Source organism: Medicago sativa, chromosome 2 (genome assembly GCF_051527215.1).
Source record: "Medicago sativa cultivar Bolivia chromosome 2, Bolivia_mono, whole genome shotgun sequence".
Classification (NCBI taxonomy): domain Eukaryota; kingdom Viridiplantae; phylum Streptophyta; class Magnoliopsida; order Fabales; family Fabaceae; genus Medicago; species Medicago sativa.
In genome coordinates this window covers 39,459,810-39,482,751 of record NC_140750.1, presented here as the reverse complement: position 1 = coordinate 39,482,751, position 22,942 = coordinate 39,459,810, and the positions used below count along the sequence as shown (strand labels likewise).

The window sequence follows — 22,942 nt, the reverse complement described above, 5'->3', positions numbered from 1 at the left end:
TGTGATATTTATGCTCTGTGTAGGGAAGAGTGGTTTACTGATCATGTTAGTTGTTCAGTGGGTAATGGTAGGAATACGCTTTTCTGGGTGGATGTCTGGCTTGGTGGGGTGGTGCTTCGTCAGGTTTAGCATGTTATATGAATTGTCATTGGATAGAGAGGTGTCAGTGCCTGATATGTTTCAGGTAGGGTGGTGTGTTGATGGTGAGGCGTGGAGATGGAGGCGGAGGCTGTTTGTGTGGGAGGAGGAGATGTTGGGGGATCTTATGTTACTTCTTCAGTGATTTTGCAGGTTGATAAGGATGACAGATGGCTTTGGAATTTGGAATCATCCAACGTTTTTTCTGTTCGAAGTGCTTATAATGTCCTTACTTCTCAACCTCCGATTGAATTACCGATGATTGTTTCTTCTTTATGGCATAAAGATGTTCCTTTGAAGGCTGTGCTCTTTGCTTGGCGGCTGTTCCGTGATAGGTTACCTACTAAAGACAATCTTCATCGGCACAGTGTTTTAAATCGAATATCCACGTTGTATGTGTCAGGATATGGATCAACGGAAACTTTAAATCATTTATTTTTACATTGTAATATTTTTGGGTCAATTTGGCATTTCATTAATAGGTGGATTGGCACATCAGCGGCTGCCCCGTTTTATGTGTCAGATCATTTTAATCAATTCAGTTTCAGTGGTGGTATCTCCAAGGTGCAGTGCTCAATTATTCAGGCTATATGGTTCATTATTATGTGTGAAATCAAATATGATACTCCCTCTGTTTCTTTTTATAAGCAAATTTTACTTTTTAGGTTCATTTAATTAATGATGTATGTGGTTCATATATGGACCACATACATCATTAATTGAATGAACCTAAAAAGTAAAATTTGCTTATAAAAAGAAACGGAGGGAGTAGTAGTTATTTTGCGGCAGAAGGAGTATTAAGTGATTGCCTACTAATATTTGTAAATCAATTTGGTTATTAATAGATAAACAGGGACAGTTATTCACCCAAATTTAAGGACAGTTATAGATAGAGGTACACATTGAACCAACATTTTCACAGAACGTACACACCACATACATGAAAGCAGCTAGCTCCCAACCAATGCATTTACTAGGAATTAGGTTTATATATGTCTCCAGCTGTGCCATTTATTTAAATTAAACAAGTGGAATTAACACAACATAACATGTATAGTATAACATATGGCTTTGGAATTGGTAATCATTTTCCACATTTCGACATAGGACTAACTAGTGGTCCATCCTCCTAAGTAAGATACAAGATAGTATTCTTCTCTTCTCAATTATTTTTTTTTCTTTTAATATTAAAATATGACTTTTTCTAACGTTGAAATATTACACATGTTAAAGGAACTAAAAATAGACTTTTTTTTATATTAAAAAACAACTATTATTTATTAAAAAATTTATATAGTTTTTTGGTGGTGGCCGGGTTTGAACCGCGACATATTATACACTGTCCATACCAACTGAGCGGAGCTCACGAGAATTTTTTATTTATATATTTAATATAAAATGTACAAGTTTAAATACCAACATACTATTTTAAATTTTTTAACATATACAAATTTGCACACATGATAGAAAAACCCTTAAAATATAAAATATAAGTCTAATAATTAATGTCATAACGAGAGAGAGAGTGACTGATATAGAAAACTAACCGCAACGGCCTCAACCAACGCCTTGCCCAATTTGAATATAGTTCGTTCATTCAGCCTATATAAATATGAGATGGATGGGGAAGAGTCTCATGTCATCACATAATTAAATTTGAGGGACACAAATTACATAGCATTATTAGCCTATATATAGGTTATTATAAGTAAAAGTGTTCACAAAAAAATATTATAACTATATATCTTGCTATCTGTCTAGCCAGTCCTTTGAAATGGGAGCTCCTTTATCATCATGGCCATGGGAGAACTTTGGGATATTCAAGGTATGTTATATTAGTTTATCATAATTATTGTTAACGCAATTTTAGTGATACTGAAACTAACACTAAATTTGATTTTTTTTTTTTTTTTTTTATGAATACAAACAATATAGTACGTGTTATATGGGCCGTTTGTAGGAAGAGTAGTGTATGAAATGTTGTATGAAGAAGAGAAAGACCTCAAATTCAGCTGGTGCCTTCATTTGCTCATATTGTCTAGTCTTAGAGGCTTGCTTTATTTGCTATGGAATTGTTACAGCAATATGCTTTTTCTTACACGAAACCGTCAGATTCTTAAACAGGGGGTTGATTTCAAGCAGCTTGACAAAGAATGGGACTGGTAAATTACAACATATGAAGCACAAACACTCATCGGATAAGGCGTGTCCCCGTGTCAAACACGTGTCGTGTCTGACACCGATACGACACCGACACATATAATTACACTGAAATATGTGATTTTCTAAAAGATTAGCTATGTCGGCATGTCGGTGTCCGTATCGTGTCCGGTATTTGTGTCCGTATCCGTGCTTCATTACAACTCTTAACTAGCAACAATACCTATTCTATTTTTTCTACTACTGTTTTTTTTTTTTTTTTGCTTTTCTAATTTGGTTGTTTCGTAACTAACAGGGATAACTTTTTAATTCTTCAAACAATATTGGCTTCTATGGCGTATTATATGTTTCCATTCCTACAAAATCTTCCATTATGGAACATTAAAGGTGTTATTGCAGCTATGATGTTTCATGTGGGAATCTCAGAACCACTTTATTATTGGGTGCATAAGAAGTTTCATGGACACTATCTTTTCACCAAATACCATTCACTTCACCATTCAATTCCAGTACCACAGTCAGTAACGGGTAAGTGAGAACATATAGTTCCATTATTAAAACTTTCACCAAATTAGTACTTCTATGGTTAATTGGCTTCTGATTCAAATTAGTGAGAACATATAGGCATGTTCCGGTGTCGGCCACGTGTCGTGTTCAACACCGACACTTGTAATTACACTGAATTATGTGATTTTTTTCAAATTATTAGCTGTGTCGGTGTGTCAGTGTCCTTGTCGTGTCTGGTGTCCGTGTCCGTATCCGTGCTTCATATTTATTAGTAACGTACTTTTGTTTGCAGCGGGAACCGGTACGGTTTTGGAGCACCTGTTTCTGTCGTTAGTAATTGGAATTCCGATCCTAGGAGCTTCATTGATGGGATATGGATCAACAAGTATGATATATGGTTACATTTTCATTTTTGATTTTCTCCGAAGTTTGGGCCATTGCAATGTTGAAATTGTTCCACATCGTCTGTTTCAAACATTTCCATTTATGAGATATATCATATATACCCCAACGTAAGTTAATTTATTTTATTTCAACTAAAGGAAAAATATCATATATATGAAATTTTTCTAAAGAAAGATGCAATTGACATATTTTAGTTTTCTTGATATTATTTTGTCCTTTTATGCAGATACCACACTCTACACCACACTGAAAAGGACTCTAATTTTTGCCTTTTCATGCCTCTCTTTGACGCACTAGGAAATACGCTTAACACCAAATCATGGGAATTACACAAATCATTCAGTTCAGGTACAGAAATTTATATAGTTAAAAAAGTCATAGTTAGTAGGGTTAATGGTGTTTTACCCCTGTAATATAGGTCATTTTCAGGTTTACCCCCTGTAAAATATTTTTTTTGATTTACCCTCTGTAAAAAAAAAATTCAGCCCTAATAGGCCATACAAAAACCAAAATTTTTGTAAAAAAAAAAATAAAAATTCGTTTTTGTATGACCTATTAGGGGGTATTCTGAAAAAAATATATTTTACAGGGGGTAAATCAAAAAACAAATTTTTACAGAGGGTAAACCCGGAAATGATCTATATTCCAGAGGGTAAAACACTCAACAGCCTAACAAGAAGCAAATTAAGGTTGAATATGACTATCTTTGAAATATAGAACCTATGAAAAAATGCAGCATCTTATTCTTAACCAAACTTCTAAAAATATTAAAAGTTAATTGAGTACATTGTTATTTTCTCGACCGATTACGTGAGTTCGTTTTTTGGTTACAAGTGATTACGTGAGTTCTCATTTCATAAAAAAACATTATTTTATTTTTAAAGAACAAATTGTAGTAACTAAATATATTGGAAAATGACATCATACGTGAGCTCCAGAAGTATTTTTTTTCATTTTTGTATAGTGAAATTTTAGAGTATAAATTATAAATCATAGGGGTCAAATCTTATAAAATCTGAAAATAATAAGTTTCTAAAGATAAGATGAAAAATTAATTAGCTTTAGACTAAATTGCTTTTTTGGTCTCTTACTTATTTTTTTTTTATCATTTTGGTCATATAATTAATTTTTGGTCCGTTTAAGTCCCTTAAGATTATCTCGTTACACGTTTTAAAAAACAAATTGTACCAATACATTTAATTTTACTGAGGGTACATAATAAACTCCTTCATAGACTGACATGCACGAATGCAGGTGAAGCCTATTGGGGTCGGATAACCCCACTCTTTAGTTTCTATTTCACCTAATTATAGCATGATTTTACATCTTGACCCCACTTTAAATATTTTGTTGACTCCAACTAACCCAACTAATACACTATGGGTAAAACAATGTCATATCTGTAAATTAATTTTAAATTATATTTGTTAAAATTGTAGTATAATTCATACTTTCTACTGCATTTATAAACAGATGATTAGTGTTATCACAAATTACGAGGAAGAAAACATTGGCATTTAAGTTTTAATTTTAAAAAAATGATTGTTTTTTCATTAAAACAAAAAGAAAATGCTCCCGAAAGGATAAAAAGAAAATTAAGGTAGCCCATGGATTTATTTCTAAATTGGACTTACAAATGCAAGTCTAAAATTGAATTTATTTTAAAATTGTTTATATACTAGAAATTATTAGAAAAAAATGGAAATTCGATCTTCTGAACATTTTTCTAATTTAGATGAAAGGATTGATCTCTCAAGAAAGTTTTTGGAAATTATAAAACTTTTTTTATCAAACGTTATATTTACTTTTTTTAAGGACATTATATTTACTTTTAAAGTTAGTATTACTAAAAACGAACACAAAAAATACTCAAACATTACTATTGTACGCGACGACTATAATTGTTGAAAGGAGTTTCTTTGCTAGAAATTTTGTGAAAAAAATCAAATGTGTTATTTTATGGATATGAATTTTTGAAATATTGTTTGGTAACATTCATAGACAATCGGTATATCTCATAATCTCTGATTTATGGTAATATTTATATAAATTGATGAATGATGACATATTTTTTTTAATCTCTAATTCTTCCTAATGATAATGATGTCACTATTTTATTTGTTATAGATTTATATATTTTTGTATAAATATTTATGATAAATAATATTGACTCCACTTATTGAAATTTCTAGATCCGTCATGGTAAACCGAGCGATGGAGCAGCTGAAACACCTATTGTATTTTTCATAATAAGGATTTGTTATATTATGTTAACTCTAATTAGTAATTATTAAATTTGTGGTAAATTTGTATTTGTATTGACGAATGCAGGAAATTGTAGTAGGGTACCGGAATTTGTTTTCCTGGCCCATATAGTGGATATCACATCCTCTATGCATGCTCAATTCTGTCTCAGAACCTTTGCTTCTCTACCATTCAGAACAAGGTTCTTCTTGATCCCATTTTTTCCAATGGCCGTGGTAGCTTTGTTAGCAATGTGGCTTTGGTCCAAGACCTTTTTAGTTTCTTTTTACTACCTCAGGGGTAGACTACATCAAACATGGGTTGTCCCTAGGTGTGGCTTTCAGGTGGGTCTATAATTATATATCAAGCTTCCAAATTATTGCCTAAAGAAAAAAAAAAGAAGGGGGTAGTCTTATAAAGAGGATAAATTCTTTTTGCCTAAAAAATAATAATTTTAAGAAATTCTTTTAACAGGGTAATTTTAAGGAGAAACTAAGTAATTAATTGTTTTTGCTTTAACAGTATTTTTTGCCATTTGCTACTGAGGGTATCAATAAGCATATTGAGCAAGCTATTCTCACCGCTGATAAAATTGGTGTTAAAGTCATCAGCTTGGCTGCTTTGAATAAGGTAAGATACTTGATCATATTAAATGAACTTTTATACTTTATGTTTGAGGAAACTTTATAGTATTTGTAGAGTACATCTATTGCCGTCCCCATGAGCTTAACTCAGTTGATGCAAAGTCTGAGGTTCAAACCTTAGACGTCAAAAAAAAAAAAGAGTACATCTCTTGCCGTTTTGAAAAGCTATATGCTAGTATTTAATAGTCTAATGTATAATCAAAACTTAATTAATTTTACTTTATTTAATATATCACTTTTAAAATATCTTTTGATTAAGTTAGATTTCAATTTTTATTAGAAAAAAAAGCTAGCCAATCCAGGTATATTATATAATTTTTTAAAAGTGATAATAAAAATAATTAATATCTTTTGATTAAGTTAGATTACAATTATAAAATAATTTTTTATGGCTATCTCTATTATTTTGGAAAATGAACAAAATTTTCCTCCTTCGTGTATCTATCCGTCAACCAAACCAACTTTGGCCAATTACCTTTATAAATTGAACATTAATTGCACTTTCAATTCTAGCTGCATTTTTCTCTGTAAAAACAGTAAAGAGCCAAAGTGGAACTATTACATAGGTCCCTGTCCAAATCAAGCTAGCCAATCCAGGTCATTCACTAGCTATGACATGATACATTGTGATTATAGAAAGGGTTTACTTGCATTGGTTATCGTAATTTTAACATAGACATTATGATATTAAACATATATTTATATTACTAGTATATATTACTCGTACATGGTAATTTTATTTATTTTTAATTCTCATTCTCTCTCTCTCTTCAAATGGTATGTTAATGATTTTAATGAACCTTCGTATCACATGAAATGAGAGAATGAATTTTATCAACTTTTTTCTTTCATAAAAAAAATATGTAAATAGCTATAAATAAAGGATATGCAAATATGTTTTAATTTATTAATTTTTTACTCCATTTATCATATGAATTGAAAAAGTTTATTATATAAAAGTTGTTAACAATTAGACAAAAAATAAATAATATTTGTCTGATATTACTAAAATGGTCAGTCTAATATAGATTTAAAAATATATATATATATATATATATATATATATTATACACACACACGTTGGTAATTACAAAAATTAATGCAAGAGATCAGAGATGTTTAAGCAAATAAATTTCTTTCGTCAAAAAAATAAAAAATCCAAATAAATTTTTAAATTGTACCTTATATGAAGAGATGTTTCCGTTTAGTGAGAGTCTTTTGTTTTTTGAAAGGTTTTAGTGAGAGTCGTCTACTCTTGTATAAAGAGAAGATAATACACCACATTCGTATATAGTATATAGTATATACTTAGTGCATTTAATTTAATTTCTTGGCTTTGCGAGAAAGGAAATATTGATTTTGTTCATATGTGGACATGCAGAATGAATCTCTAAATGGGGGAGGAAAACTTTTCGTGGATAAACACCCAAACCTAAGAGTTCGAGTTGTTCATGGCAACACTTTAACTGCAGCTGTGATCTTGGATGAAATTCCTAAAGATGCCAAAGAAGTTTTCCTTACCGGGGCAACTTCTAAGCTTGGAAGAGCAATTGCTCTCTACCTCTGCCAAAAGAAAGTCAAAATTCTGGTATAATTAATCCTGTTTTTCCTTAGGTTTCTCATTTTACCAACTTATATCCTCTTTGTTGCTTATTAAGGGTCTCACTTGAGTTCAGATATAAGATCTAAACATATGTTTATAGGCAGGGTCAGACCTAAGATTTTTGATGCCCTAGACGAAACAATGAAATTGTGTCCTTTTAATTATTCTAATATTTTTCTTCTTGCATTTTTGGTTGCACAAGATTCATTTATAATCAAAGTTCTCTAAAAAATATATTTTCAATAGAATTAATCAAAGCAAATTAAAAAGAAATATATCCATATAGAACTAATTACTAAATAAAAATAATAATTCTGATGCCCCTAAAAAAATGGTGCCCTGGGCTACCGCCCTCCCGTCCGCCCATAGGGCCACCCCTGTTTATAGGTGAGGTATTTATTCGGGTATAGGCATGACAAGAGTGTTTTAAGAGTCACAATTACCACTACTAATGAACGGGCTAATGCCACTTGAATTTGCAGATGTTAACACTATCAACGGATAGATTTCAGAAGATTCAAAAGGAAGCACCCGAAGAATACCAAAGTTATCTTGTTCAAGTCACAAAATACCAAGCAGCACAGCATTGCAAGACATGGATTGTTGGCAAGTGGATCACTCCAAGAGAGCAAAATTGGGCTCCACGTGGAACTCATTTCCACCAATTTGTTGTTCCTCCAATTTTTGCATTTAGAAGAGATTGCACTTATGGTGATCTAGCAGCTATGCGATTGCCAGATGATGTGGAAGGCCTTGGCTGCTGTGAGGTGATCAATTATATTTTCATTCATTTCTTGTCTCTAGCTTTGCAATTGCAACTATTGAACTCGATTCTCAGTCATACGCATTCACGTGGTAAGGAGATTTGTGATTGTCCGATATTGACAACGAGTTTATGATCCGAACCGTCTAATCTCAATCAGAAGGTCGCATCCCCTAAATGAAGGGAACCTTGGTTTGAAATTGTTGCGGCCGCGACAAGTAGCTCAACTATTGGATTGAAAAGAGAGAAACTCAGAACATTTCTCTCTCTCTCTCTCTCTCTCTCTCTCTCTCTCTCTCTCTCTCTCTCTCTCTCTCTCTCTCTCTCTCTCTCTCTCTCTCTCTCTCTCTCTCTCTCTCTCTCTCTCTCTCTCTCTCTCTCTCTCTCTCTCTCTCTCTCTCTCTCTCTCTCTCTCTCTCTCTCTCTCTCTCTCTCTCTCAAGGATTCTTTCTATGGTGCACGAGTGAAACAACTCTTGAACCATGCATTAGTTTGTTTCCACTATCAGATCAACATGATATGATGTGACTTATTGATCCAATGACATAAAACATATTTCTAGTTTATTTGTGCACATTAAATAAAGGCAACGATGCATATCAATAATCTGCATTTTTAATTTGATGCAGTACACAATGGATAGAGGAGTGGTTCACGCATGCCATGCAGGAGGAGTTGTACACAGTCTTGAGGGTTGGACTCATCACGAAGTTGGAGCTATTGATGTTGATAGGATCGATGTTGTGTGGAAAGCAGCACTAAAACATGGTCTAAGACCTTTGTCTTCGGGTTCCACTGTCAAAGCAAATTGAAAACCCCGACTCAAATATTTGGTGACAGAGTAGTTAATTATTTAAGTTGAATTAAAGGGTTTCTAATCAGTTTGTAGGGGTCATTTAAATGTGGTTACATTCTTTGAGCTTGCTTTATCAATGATGTTAAATGTTCACATCCATTGTTGGAAAATCTTTTATTTTATTTTATTAGAATCTACAATCAATATACTTTTCCGTTTCCAATTTTAAAACTATTTAAAAAAACAAAATGTTTTATCCTTAAATATAAGACTCCCCTTGAAAAAAATTCAATGCATTTATTACACTTTTTTTCAATATTAATTACTTCTTCCGTGTTTTATTATAAGTCGTTTTAAAATTTTCGCACATATTAAGAAACTTCATTAATTTTGTATTGTAAAGAGAAATTATAATTGATTTTACAAAATTATCTCTTATTAACGATATAGGAAAAAGAGATAAAGAGAATGAAAAGAGAGAGTAAATGATTAAGGGTATGATAAGAAAAAAATTATTAATGATATAATTAGGGCTTCCAAATGACCAAAAGACATGCGAGCCACACCACCTGAAAGCAAGAGCAAATGTCTTTCCTGAAAGCATGCACGCCAAAAAGTTGTTGTGCGTGACAACCAATATCCGCTAGAACAAAAATACTTATACCCAATCAGCGATGAACGAGCTGTCAAATGCTACCAAAGAAGTCTCACCCCAAAAATAGATGGTTGATCGTTTCCTCTTTCCTGCAGCCGCCCAAACACAAAATCAAATATGATGGAATTACTCCTCTTCCAATTAAGTTGTCCTTCGTGAGAATTTTCTTATTAATTGTAGCCGTGATAATATGATAAACACCTTTTACCGAGTATCCTTCAACAAGATCATGTTTCCAAATCCATTTGTCATTTACGTTATCCTGCAATAAAATGTTATCAAGAAGCCTAGCACAATCTATCAATTGTTCCTCCTCCCAATCAAAAAGTCTTCTTCTCCGTCTCCAACCCACTCCTCATCGCCGCCACAGAAACATCACAATCCACATTTAGCTCAAACAAACGCCTAAACCGATCCCGCAACACCCATCCCTCTAACCAAGGATCCCTTCAAAAAAAAATGTATTTTCACCATTACCAATTCTATGACTCACCTCATGTTAAACCAACTTGCGCCACTACCACCCTCACTCTCAAAAATATCACATAGGTCCCTCCACCTGAGAAAAGACAATCGACCCCTTCTTCTAACCCGACCTCCCTCAATCCTATTTTTAGCGACCAATACTTTAAACCACAATCCACCTTGATTATCATACAAATGCCAACACCATTTCCCCAACAAGGCTAAATTAAATTCCCTAATCCTCCTAACTCCCAAACCTCCATACTCTTTACTAGAATACACATTTTCCCAATTTATCCAATGAATTTTGCGAGCTTCCTCACTCCCCCCCATAAAAAAGAATTTAGAAAGCGATTCAATGATAAAAATTATACCTATAAGAGCCTTGAAGATGAGTACTCAAGTTTATAGTTTGCTATTTCGTATTCAGCACAAATTTGTGTGTGATAACTTTTAATTTATTTTAATATGTACCTTTTAAATAAAAATGAAAGGTCAAAATATCTAAAATAAAATTGAAAGGTTAAAATTTCTAAAAGGTGTTTTCTAAAAGAAAAAATATTGACATTTAAACTATTGCATTTGAGTTGGCGAGCTGCATCTAACGAGTCAAGTCGAGTTGTTCGTAAATTTTAAACGACCCGAACTCAAGCTAAAAAAAAGTTCAAATCGAATTCGAGTCGAGTTTCGTGCCGAACCACAATTCTTAATGAGTCGAATAGAGCTCAAACGCGTTTGGTTCGACTCGACTCATTTCCAGTCTTACAATGATAGTGTAAGCAAACACATTTTTTTGTAAGTGATTTAAAATAAAATACAGAAGGAGAATATATAAGCCTTGTTGATTCATAAATGAAGATCTAAAACCGTACCGGTTCCCGCTGCAAGCAAAAGTACGGTACTAATAATCAATAAATGGAATCAGAAGCCAGTTAACCATAACAGTACTAATTTGGTGAGAGTTCTATATGTTCTCACTTACCCGTCACTGACTGTGGTACTGGAATTGAATGGTGAAGTGAATGGTAATTGGTGAAAAGATAGTGTCCATGAAACTTATGGATCCAATAATAAAGTGGTTATGAAATTCCCACATGAAACATAGACTTTATTGAGATAGGTAAACCAAAAGACCCATCAATGCTCCAATAAGACCTTAATGTTCCATAATGGAAGATTTTGTAGGAATGGAAAGATATAATACGCCATAGAAGCCAATATTGTTTGAAGCATTAAAAAGTTATCCCTTTTAGGTACAAAACAACCAAATTAAAAAAAATATATATATTATAAAAACATAGTAGAAAAAAAAATAGAATACTAGTATTAGTTAGAGCATGCTCGTTCCTATGAAATTGCAAGTCCGACTCTCATAGTAAAAATAGACCCTTAATAAAATAGAATCGAATTTCTTTTAAAGAGCAATCTTCTTATTTAAATTAAAATAACATCTTTATTGTAAATAACACAGAAAAAGATCCATATTCCAATCGATAATATAAATATACTACCTCAAATGATCTTCTTTATAAAGTTGATAAGACGAGTATGGACAAAAAAAGTTTATAATGATTTTTTTTCCTAAGGGAATCTGTTGGACGAAATTAGCAAGTGCACCAAATGTAGTAAAGTAGTAAGTTCATCGTTCTCCACATGGATTGTCGTTCAACTTAGTAATTAATAAAAGTTATTTTAAATGGTGAGAGTAAAGTCAAATTGAATAGAATTGCAGGGTTGAATTGACCTGCCCAATGCAAGATTATGTTTGTAATTTAGATAATTAACGGTGATTAGAGAATCATTTGAATCACCCCTTCGTCTTTGTTGGAATTAAACTTTAAGAAATAAACAGCTATATGTGGTGCCTACTTATGATTTTAATGAAACTAACGGAAAAAACTCACACGAAGCTTCTCACAACAACTACGTGTCGGACTAGCCTAGGTTATGTACGGCGTTGTCTAAATATGGGATTAGTAACCGGCTAGATTTCAAACTTGAATTTCTTAACCTCTATAAGAAATAGTAATTAGAAAAGCCAATGAACTGATATAATTTTGGGTTGTCAGTGCCTACTTTTATCCTACAGATCATTCTTCAAAATTACAATTCAAATTAACCAATTGGAAAAAGCATTATGAACATCCATGATCTAATTTAAATTAGGCACAGTAAAAGCATAAACTAAATGAAAACTTTATTAATAATATCCAACAAATAAGAACTGGTTCATCGTGGAACCTTAATCAAGAGGTTTAGTTTCTCACGGTGACATACATCATAACAAACAATAGAAAAACATACCTTATAGAGAACAAGAGAAGGGAGAAATCCTGCCTTGAAGCTCTGGTGATTGACCCCTTCCTTGAATCGCCAGTGTTCTGAATGAATAATAATGTGCGCAAGGGTTTATATTTATAGAAAATAATTAACTAGGATTTTGGAGAAGAAAACTGGGCCTTTTACACCGATCCAGCTTGGAAAACAAGCTGCAGGAAACTTCTGCTCGCATTTGGGCGTAGATGGAGCTTACAGGGCACTAATGGCGCCTGAGGCAGTAGCAACACTTCCTCATGCACTTATTGTGCATGGTCAGGCGCTAATGGCGCCTGAGGCAGCCTCAGAGGTGCGAATTCTTGTGTTTTTCGCCCGTTTTCAATCATTCTTCCGTCTACAAGGAAAAGAAAGACGATCAGAAAGGTTGTTTTAATTGCAAAAAACTTGGTCACTTCATTGATGATGGTCTAGATATTCAAAAGGACAAGTCAAAGAAAGAAAGTTCTAAGAATGAGTAATTTAGAAGCAGAGTCAATAAGAGTCTCATGGCAACATGGGAAGATCTTGATAATGAGTATAATGAAGAGGAAGTTAATCTAGCTCTTATCGCATCAACATATATGTTGGAACAAAAGTGGTTTGTACAATTCCTCTAAGGTTTTGATGATAACAAAGTATTGAAGGACAATTGGATCTATTAATATTTGTTCAAGTGTGCATGATCATAGAATATATCCATCAAAGTATTGAACATGTATTAAAGCATCATAAGCACCTGTTCTGGACCTGCCAAAAGGAGCTTTAGCCCATTTACTTAGGCCCAATACAATCCAAAGCCCAAATACCACGTTTGGGAACATTACTTGCGACATACCTCTTCCCCGCGAGGAGGGTGCACGGCGCAAGCAAGACCGGTTCAAACGAACCCCAACGTCTCTCTGATCTCTATTGACTTGAGTGTCGGAGCGCCTGCAGGTACACACCGCCCTCCGTTCCAAGAAGCACTCTTGACGCATTCTACCACCACTCAAACCACCACATTTAAAGCACCGGCAGTCACCTTCTGATCAGGTACGATTAGTGGCGCCGTCTATGGGAATTACAAGCTCTCCCCGTTTTTACCTTACTAAAAACCAAAGCTTTCCAAAAAACTTACCATGGCTGCCAACGGTGCCAACTCACAGCTATGAAGTGAAGTTCGTATCCCTCAACGCGATGGTATGACGTCTTCACCTTCTCCTGTGGGTACACCCAGAGAGGAACCTGTACAAATAGTTCCTCTCCAAGAAAGGCCTCTGCAGGGTCCTTCACGACCTACAGAGACGCCAGAAGATGCCACACCAAATAGTGCCCTCGTCAACAACCTGCTCCGCACGGTTCAGCGACAGACATCGCTAATCGAGGAATATAACTGACGCCTGATGGATCTAGAGCAAGCACGCCCATTTGTATGACCTAAACGGACTCCTTCGCCAACACCTAACAGAAGAGGAAGGAGCCCTCGCCATTCACGTTCCAGATCCCCTCGGCACTCAGTAAGCATCAGATCTCCTAGTTACACCAGGAGATCAGCCAGAAGGAGATCACCCAGACGATCTCCTCCAAGACGATCTTCGAGGATAGCCGCGATTCTCGGAATGACCGTAACGCTTATGGTCCGTTAGAACAGCGTATCCTGGAAGCTCCTATTCCCGGCGGGCTAGAAAAGCCTCCTCAAATGGATTCGTACGACGGGACAACAGACCCAGATGACCACATCGAGAACATTGAGGCAATTCTCACCTACCGATCGGTGCAAGGCGCCGTAAAATTTAAGCTCTTCGTCACTACACTACGATGAGAAAAACACAAGAAGGGGGATGAATTGTGTTAGCTTTTTCTTCGATTTCTCCTAAGCTGAAAACACTGATCAGAAGCAGATAGAGTTCTACTTCTGAAGTGATGTTCAGGACTAACTTGCAGCAGATAAAAACAGAGAGAGAGAAAGAAGAAAGACACAAAACAATTATACATGTTCCTTCCACAAACCGAAAGTAGTCATGTCCCCCTTGCACTTCTAAGGAAAGTTTACTCAAATGTAATATCTGATTACAACTGCTCACTGCTAAAACTAGCAAGAGACTTCAAACTGCTCAAGCACAACTGCAAGAGACTTCCTATGCTCCTGAACACTATCAAGAGACTTCTAATGCTCAGGCACAACTGTAAGAGACTTCTAATCAAACAGAATTACTAAGAAAAATGTTTGAGGTTGAACACTTGATATACAATCAGTGGTGTTCACAATACAAATCAGATACAGACTCTTAAGACTCTAGAATTTCCAAGATATGAACTTTGAAAAAGAAATTCTAAGTGAACTTTGAATGCAGAACAATTTCAGCAGAGTTTTGGCACTTGTAAATTATTGTTGAGTCCTTGCCAATCTTTAAGGCTTCACTCCAAGATATGATTTTTCGTTTGAAGCTTTGATCAATCACCAATTATCTTTTGCCTGATATGATTATTGTCCTATAAAGGATCAATTTCAAATCCATTCCAATAGTGAAGGAACATCGTTACAGGCAGAGCTGTTTTTCTTGTCTTGTAGCAGAGACAAAAACAGAGTAGTGGAGTACAATTGTACTTTGTCAGCACTCTTTAAAGAACAAGCATCCAATGCTTTCAAATCCTTTTAAAATAGTTGTTGCTTCACTCTTCCATTCTTCTGCAATGCTTAGACGAGATTAAATCCATTTAACAGCCTTTGAAGCTTTAAGTCTTGCATCTCCTGATGAACTTCAGCTTCTGATGAGATGCTTCTGATGAACTTGCTTCTGATGACGTCATCACTTCAGGAGCACTTCTCTTCAAATGCTTCAAGCTTCCTTTTTGTTGATTCCTTAGCTCTTTTTTGTTCTTCCAGAATCTATTTAAGATGTCAAATTTTTGTCTATGGTCCTGTACACTTGAACAAATATTAGCTTATCCAATTGACAATTTATAATACCTTATTATCATCAAAACTCTCAAAGGGTAATGTTAAACACATTTTGTTCCAACAATCTCCCCCTTTTTTATGATGACAAACATTAGTATTTAAAATGTGCAATTGTTGTTAATCTAATTAACAAGTTGACTATAAAGGTTTGAGGTTTGAAAGCTCCCCCTGAGTCTAATAGTACTTTAAGGTGAGGTTTGTAAGCTCCCCCTGAGTTATATCCATGTTAATTAAATTCATCATTAAGAACGAAATATCACTCAGAATAATCTCATATTAATAGACTAAGAGATAAGAAGAAGGTCCTATTAATCTAACTTGATTAAAATTAAATTAATGGGGCTCTGAGCCTATAAATACTATACAACTACCCCCCTTTTTGTCATCAACAAAAAGTATAAAAACTAACGACAAAAAGAAAGAGATAAGAAAAAGATAGTGAGAAATTCTGTAATCACAAGACATATATCAGAGCATTAATAAAAATAGTTCAGAATCATAAACATTGTTCAGAAAATAAGATCAGATGCAAAATTGAAGTCAGAAGCACAATAAGTTCAGAAGATGTTAAACAAAGAAACTTAACAGAAAAAACTAAACAAGCTAAAAGATAATGCGTGCAACTAAGGGTTGGCTTGTTTGTTAAACATAGTCATCATCTGTTTCAGCATCTTGTTTGTCTTTTCTTGTTGCTGCTTCATTTCTTTCTTGAAATATTCATTGCTCTTGATCAAATTTTCTTCTGTAACTCTGGCTTCTTCCAATTTAGCTTCTATGGATGACTTGTATTCAAACAAGAGTAGCTTATGTTCCATGAGCTCTTTCTTCAGCTTCTTATTTTCTCTCTCCAAATTAGCATTTCTTTGTATCAAATCCAAGCTAGTAGATGTAACAGCCCGATTTTTTCCTAGATTTATTTTATTATTTATTTAATTCATTTATGTGTGTTTATATGTGCTCGTATGTGATTATTTGCCTCTGTGTGTATTTTGGTTGGGATTTGTAGAATTCGATGTTAGAAGGGTATTTTAGTCATTTTGGACTCAGGGGTATTTTGGTCATTTCATGAGTAGGGGTAATTTTGTAATTTTGATTACTTTTAGTGCTTAGTGAGAGTGGGTATTTTACTAAGTTACTAGAGAGAGTGTAGTAATTATTTTATTACCGGTAGTTAACCATTGTTATTACATTTTACCGTTAAGTGAGTAGTAACATTTTGGGTTAGAATAGAAATGGGTTAGGCCCATTAAGGATTGTGAGTTGAGCCCAATTAAGTAAAGCCTATTTAAACACTAGTGTTAGTAGAGGAATAGGGTTTTACCAACATTTTCACATTTGGGAAGAGATAGAGACAAGAGAAGAGAAAGGGTTTGAAGGAGGAGAGCTAGAGAGAGCTAAAGATCCAAGCTTAGGGAGCTAAAGTGAAGCCTTAGCTTGAGTTTGTGGAGAATTAAGGTAAGGGGATTAGTCTTTACTCATAATCACTTAGTTATAGCTTCTACACTAATTTCTTACATAAGTGCTTATTTGAATAATTGATTAATTGTGAAATTAATTGTGAAATTTGTGCTTATGATGTGATGCAATGTTTGGGTATGTAAATTGAATGTTAATTGAGTGGTTGATGATGAAATTGCAAGCTTAAATCATGTACATATGTATGCTTTGTGTTTTACCCAAAAATTGTTGATATGAGATATTGTTGTTGATGAATTGTGATGAATTCATGATTGGTTGTTGTTGTTGATGTTAGAAACCTTGGGTAATCATAATCATTGAGTTTGCTATGAATTTGTGTTGTTATTTTTGAAGTTTATGAAAATGGGTCAATTGATGATTTTTGTTGTAAGGATGTTTTGATGCAAGTTTTACATGATTTTGAGTGTCTTTTTATGTTTGGAAATGTTTAAACAAACCTTGGGATCAAATTTGGGCATTGGGAAGTCAAAATTGAGGTTTTGGGGTGAAAATGGAGTTTTTCCCGAGAGCTTACTGTCACAACTCGCCACCGCGCTCGTGAGGCGAGTTGGACGCGAGCAACAGGGGCTCCCTGGAGCTTGCTCGCCTCGCGAGTAAAGTTACTCGCAATGGCGAGTTACACAGGGCAGCACCCCCTGTTTGGCGTTCTTGCTTCTTTTTCCCTCGTTTCTGTTTTGATTTGATTTTTGGAATAAACATGGAAGTTTTAGATAATCTTGTTATCTTTCCAAAGGCTTTGGTTTGGCGTGGAAATGATTTTTGGTTTTTAAGTTATGAGGAAAATACTCTTATTAAATTTTACGAAACTTCCCCATAACTATTCCTAAGTCGACCCAAACCTTGTGGATTGTTCCTAATTTCAAACTATTGTTTTATGAGTTCATTTAAAGTGTTCAAATGGTTCCTAAACTGTGATTGTAGTGGACCTAGCTTGTTTTGATTTGAAAGTGGAAAAATTCCTTTAAAGTGAGACAAACTTTGTGATTTTTATGATTTCGTCACATTTGGCCGGTGAAACGCAATTGTATACTCTACTGCACCTATATGTGGCCTAGAGGTATACTTGGTTGAGGCATTGAATCTTGTTTGTTGGTTTTTGAATTATTTGTCTCAATTATTTTTATGTTGAACATGAGAGACGAACTTGTCGAAAATGGTTCTTTAAATCCAATTACCTTATAATTCTTTCATGAATGATTTTATATGATTAATTGATGATATGTGAATGATTGTGGACGATTGAATATGATGTTTATCATGATATGATGTGTTGTTCCATTTTACTGGGTTTAAGGAAAGTATGTGGAAATGTTATGATATTTGGTAAGGATATATATTGATGTGTGTGATGATGACTCTTGTGTAAATTGTGATTGTTGAATGTGTGGACATGTATACTTGATAATGCAATGTTGTTGAAATAGTCAATGTAATTGGAGGTGTACTTTTACATTGTCGTTTGTTGTGGTGAAGTTGTGCATTATCGGGTCGTTGTTGTATGTCCATGCATCATAATCATATCGAGTCATATGTGAAATGTAAAAGAGGAGGTGTACTTTTACATAGGTGGATTGTAAGAGAGGAGGTGTTCTCTTACATATGATGTTTTTGTTGCATCATGGGTGACGACCTTGAGGAGATTTGGCACCACATGCATATACGTGTCGAGTCTAGGCGCATTGCATATTATAATGATGTTGATGTGGCATGTGAATGATGTGGTTAATGATGAATGTGTTGATAAATGCTAGTTGTGATATTTGAGTTGTTGCATGAACATAATTATGCATGTTAATTGTTCATGTAATCTAATTGAGAATTGAATTGAATTAATCATGTTAAGTATTGTTTATTGATTACGATTAATGTAATGCTTACCCCCAGTGGTTTTTGCCGCCTACTTGTGTGTATGGATGGGTAGACGATGTGCAGGATTAGTTGCTTGGTGAGTTTGCTTGGTGGACGTTGTAACAGCCCGATTTTCGCTAGTTTTATTTTATTATTTATTTATGTGTGTTATATGTGCTCTTATGTGATTATTTGCCTCTGTGTGTATTTTTGGTTGGGAATTGTAGAATTCGGTGTAGAAGGGTATTTTAGTTATTTTGGACTTAGGGGCATTTTGGTCATTTTGAGAGCAGGGGTAATTTTGGATGAGGATTATTTTTAGTGCTTAGTAAGAGTATTATTTTACCAAGTTACTAGAGAAGGTGTAGTAATTATTTTAATTACCGTTAAGTGACCGTTAGTGCTATAATTTACCATTAAGTGAGTAGTGACATTTTGGGTGTTAGAATAGAAATGGGTTAGGCCCGTTAAGGTTGAGAGATAAGCCCAATTGAGTAGAGCATGTATATAAACTCTAGTTGTTGGTGAAATTAGGTTTTACAACATTTCACATTTCATTTCATTGGAGAAGAGAAGAGATAGAAGCTAGAGAGAAGAACAACAACAAGGGTTAGAAGGCAAAGAGAGGATTCATCATCTACGAGCTAAATTGAAGCTTGGGTTAGAAAATCTTGGTGATTAGAGGTAAGAGGGTTAGATTTCAACCATAATTCACATCTTTTTCTCTTTACCCATTTTTGTGAAATTGATGAATTGAACATAATTGTTGTAGAATTCGTGCATACTTGTTGCTGTTATGTTAGAGAACATAATTTATATGATAATTGCATGTTAGTATGTGAATTAACATGTTTAAATGCATAGTTGTTGGTGCCTTGTGTTCTTGAGCAAAATTGATGAAAAATGAAGTTGTGATGTTGAATTGTGCATGAATTTGTGTTCATTAGTTGTTGTTGATGATTGTTGAACTGTTGGAATTGAATTGGTGTGACTGGAATCGTTGTTTATGGATTCATGAGGAGATTTGAGGCTATGTTGGAGTTTTGAGAAAATTTTATGATTTTGGTGAAATGAGCTATGTTGTTGTTTTTAATGTTTGAATCATGTTTGTTTAAGTGTATTGAACCTATTTTGACCCATAAACATTTTCTGGAACTTGGTTTGGGAGTTGGGGATTCGAAAAATGGGATTTTGGGTGAAAATGATGAGGAACCCATAACTACTGCAGAATTTATCAAGAACTGCGCTAATAGCCCAAATTGAGCTAATAGCGAAATTCCCAGAAGCAGTTTTTCTTCAGTTTCGCTAATAGCCCAAACTGAGCTAATAGCGAAATTTCCTAGAAGCAGTTTTCTTCTATTTCGCTAATAGCCCAGATTGAGCTAATAGCCAAATTGCCCAGAAACAGTTTTTTTATTTTGTTTGTTTTGAGCTTTGGGGGACCAATCCAATACTTCTAAAATGTTTATTTGGACTTAATTAACATCTGTTTATACCTTTAATCCTACTGGAACATGATTTGAATTGGTTTGGACTTGAATTTGTGAAAATCATCTAACTTTTGTAAAAACGGTCCAAACGTTGATTTTTCCGAAAACTCGTTTTCTTCCGGAATTTGGAGTGGGATTAGAGTTATATAATGTTTATATGATTTCTAAAAATGGTTGTGAGTGGTTCCATCAAGTTTGAACTTATTTTGCTTTGAAAATGGAAAATTTAATGAAAAGTGAAAAGGGGAGACGAACTTTGGGTTTTTCTTGAATTCGTCGTATTTGGCCGATGAAATGCTTATGTAACCTCTACTGCATATATATGTGACTTGTGGAAGCACATGGCATAGGCAATTGAGCTTGTTTACTTAGTTTTGACTTAAATGCTCAAATACTTGAATATTTTGACTTTGAGAGACGAACTTGACTAAAGATGACTTTTGAGAACCAATTGATTGTGAATCCTTTATGGAGAATTGTTATATGTTATGTGAAGATGATTAGTGGTGTAATTATGTGACAACTTCATGTTGTGTGATTTTTGATGTTGTTGGTGATTGTATATATGTTAAGTTGGTGGTGAATTATTGATGATTGCATATATACATGTATTGGTGATGGTGAGGTGATTATTGTTTGTGTGAACATATGCATTTGTAGTTGAGTCATATGTTCATGCATTCATGACTGATGGTGGTGGATTTTATATCCAAGACTGATGGTGGCGGATTTTATATCCAATTGAGGTGAGTACGATGTTTTTGTTGCATCGAAGGTGACGACCTTGAGGTGTTTTGGTACCACATGCATCTAGAAAAGAGTCTAGAACATTGCATGCATTTGAATAATTGATGAGTTGTGTCATAATTGAATATATGACTTGGTGAATTTGTGTATTGGTGACATTTGGCGAATGTTGTGATTATGTGGATTGGTGTATATGTACATTGGTGAATTTTGTGGATGGTTGTGACTAATTGTATTATGCTCTAATTGCATGTCTTAATTGTTTGTGCTTATACACTTGGTGAATCAATTGATGATGGTTATTTTAATAATAATGATGAGGTGAGATTTGTATATGTATATATACATATATGATGTGATGATGTTCTTTGATAATGATGATGGCTTGCTTATAACTTCGATATGATGAATTGTACTTGTTGAGATAAGCATGCTAGATGAGTAATGAAGTGAGTAATGTTTTCATTGATTGATGTTGATAAATGATGAGCTTTTGTTGATGACTTGATTAGAGGTTGAATATGCATGCAATGTAAGTGATGGGGGATAATAATGATCATGTGATGCTAGTGTTCTAGGAGGGAGGGTTATGTATATGTGATACGTGTATGATACACTTGTTGATATGAACTTGGAATGATGATATGGAATGGTTTGAATGGTATGAGAATCATGAATACTGTGAATACATGTATGATTTGTTATTTTGTATTCTTGAATATATCTTTCATTTCCAATGTTCTTGTTTAAATCTTTTATGGATTATGATGATGTAATGCTAACCCTCAGTGGTCTGTGGTGGACCGTCTACCTCTCTGTATGGATGGGTAGACGGCGTGTAGGATGCATAGTTGTTGCTTGTTGATGCCGAGGAGTGGAGTTCCTCTTTTTCATGCAAGTGTCTAGATTAGGGCTCTGATCTAGGATAGTCCTTGCATGTTGTTTCATTTTGACTATGTATCTTGGAGTTGTTGATATATTTTGTTATTTGGGATTTGGAGAATACAATTGTATTTTGTTGAGATCTGGAGATGTTTTATGATTTTTAAGTATGTCCGCTGCTATGTTGTGTAACATGATCTTTATGCTTGTATTGTATTGTGGTTTATTCGGAGACATAGCATCTATTTCTAGAATATGTCTGATGTATTCGCGCGTTTTACCGCTTATTAGAAATAGGGTATTACAAGTTGGTATCAGAGCCGTGGTCGGTCTTGTCCAGACTAAAACCCGTTGATTTTCTTGTTTGTATGCGACATGTACGGAAGTACTGTCGGTACTTGTTGTGTTGTTTCGTTCTTTTAGGTGGGTTTGAGCGTAGTGGGGGAGTAACAGGTTGTTTCAGGTTTGTTGGGTCTGGCAAGGGAAGGTATCTTTGGCTGCGGAGGCTCAGTTGGTTGTGGTTTGTGTTAAGGTTCCTGTTGATTTTGAGTTGGATCTTGTGTGTCTTCCGTTGAAGCATATGGACGTGATTTTTGGTATGGATTGGATGTTGACTTTTGGTGTTAACATTAATTGTTTGACCAAGAGTGTAACGTTTTCTAAGCCAGTAGCTGAGGAAGGTGGGAAGTTCTTGACCGCAGAGCAAGTGAAGAAGTCCTTGGATGGTGAAGCTTGTGCGTTTATGATGTTTGCTTCCTTGAAGGAAAGTAGTGAGTTGGTGATTTGCCAGTAGTGCAAGAGTTTCCAGAAGTTTTTCCGAACGACATTACCGAGTTACCGCCGGAGAGGAAAGTTGAGT

The 22,942-nt window shown here is 34.5% G+C and overlaps 1 protein-coding gene, 1 long non-coding RNA gene and 1 pseudogene across 2 annotated transcripts; 2 read left to right on the top strand and 1 right to left on the bottom strand.

Moving 5' to 3' along the window:
* On the top strand, nucleotides 1–1,031 carry LOC146946822 (uncharacterized; annotated as a pseudogene).
* Nucleotides 1,032–1,774: 743 nt separating this feature from the next.
* LOC146946821 (very-long-chain aldehyde decarbonylase CER3-like) lies at nucleotides 1,775–9,419 on the top strand. The gene is made up of 10 exons (XM_085744693.1): nucleotides 1,775–1,963; nucleotides 2,074–2,300; nucleotides 2,594–2,826; nucleotides 3,098–3,317; nucleotides 3,437–3,558; nucleotides 5,542–5,798; nucleotides 5,977–6,084; nucleotides 7,480–7,686; nucleotides 8,184–8,468; nucleotides 9,094–9,419. The coding sequence occupies exons 1-10, from the start codon at nucleotides 1,913–1,915 to the stop codon at nucleotides 9,274–9,276; spliced, it is 1,893 nt and encodes a 630-aa protein (XP_085600819.1). The 5' UTR covers nucleotides 1,775–1,912; the 3' UTR covers nucleotides 9,277–9,419.
* Nucleotides 9,420–10,868: 1,449 nt separating this feature from the next.
* Nucleotides 10,869–11,701, bottom strand: LOC146946820 (uncharacterized). The gene is made up of 2 exons (XR_015026813.1): nucleotides 11,363–11,701; nucleotides 10,869–11,261 (listed from the first exon to the last, which is right to left on the bottom strand). It is a non-coding gene; the product is annotated as an uncharacterized LOC146946820 (long non-coding RNA).
* Nucleotides 11,702–22,942: the final 11,241 nt, after the last annotated feature.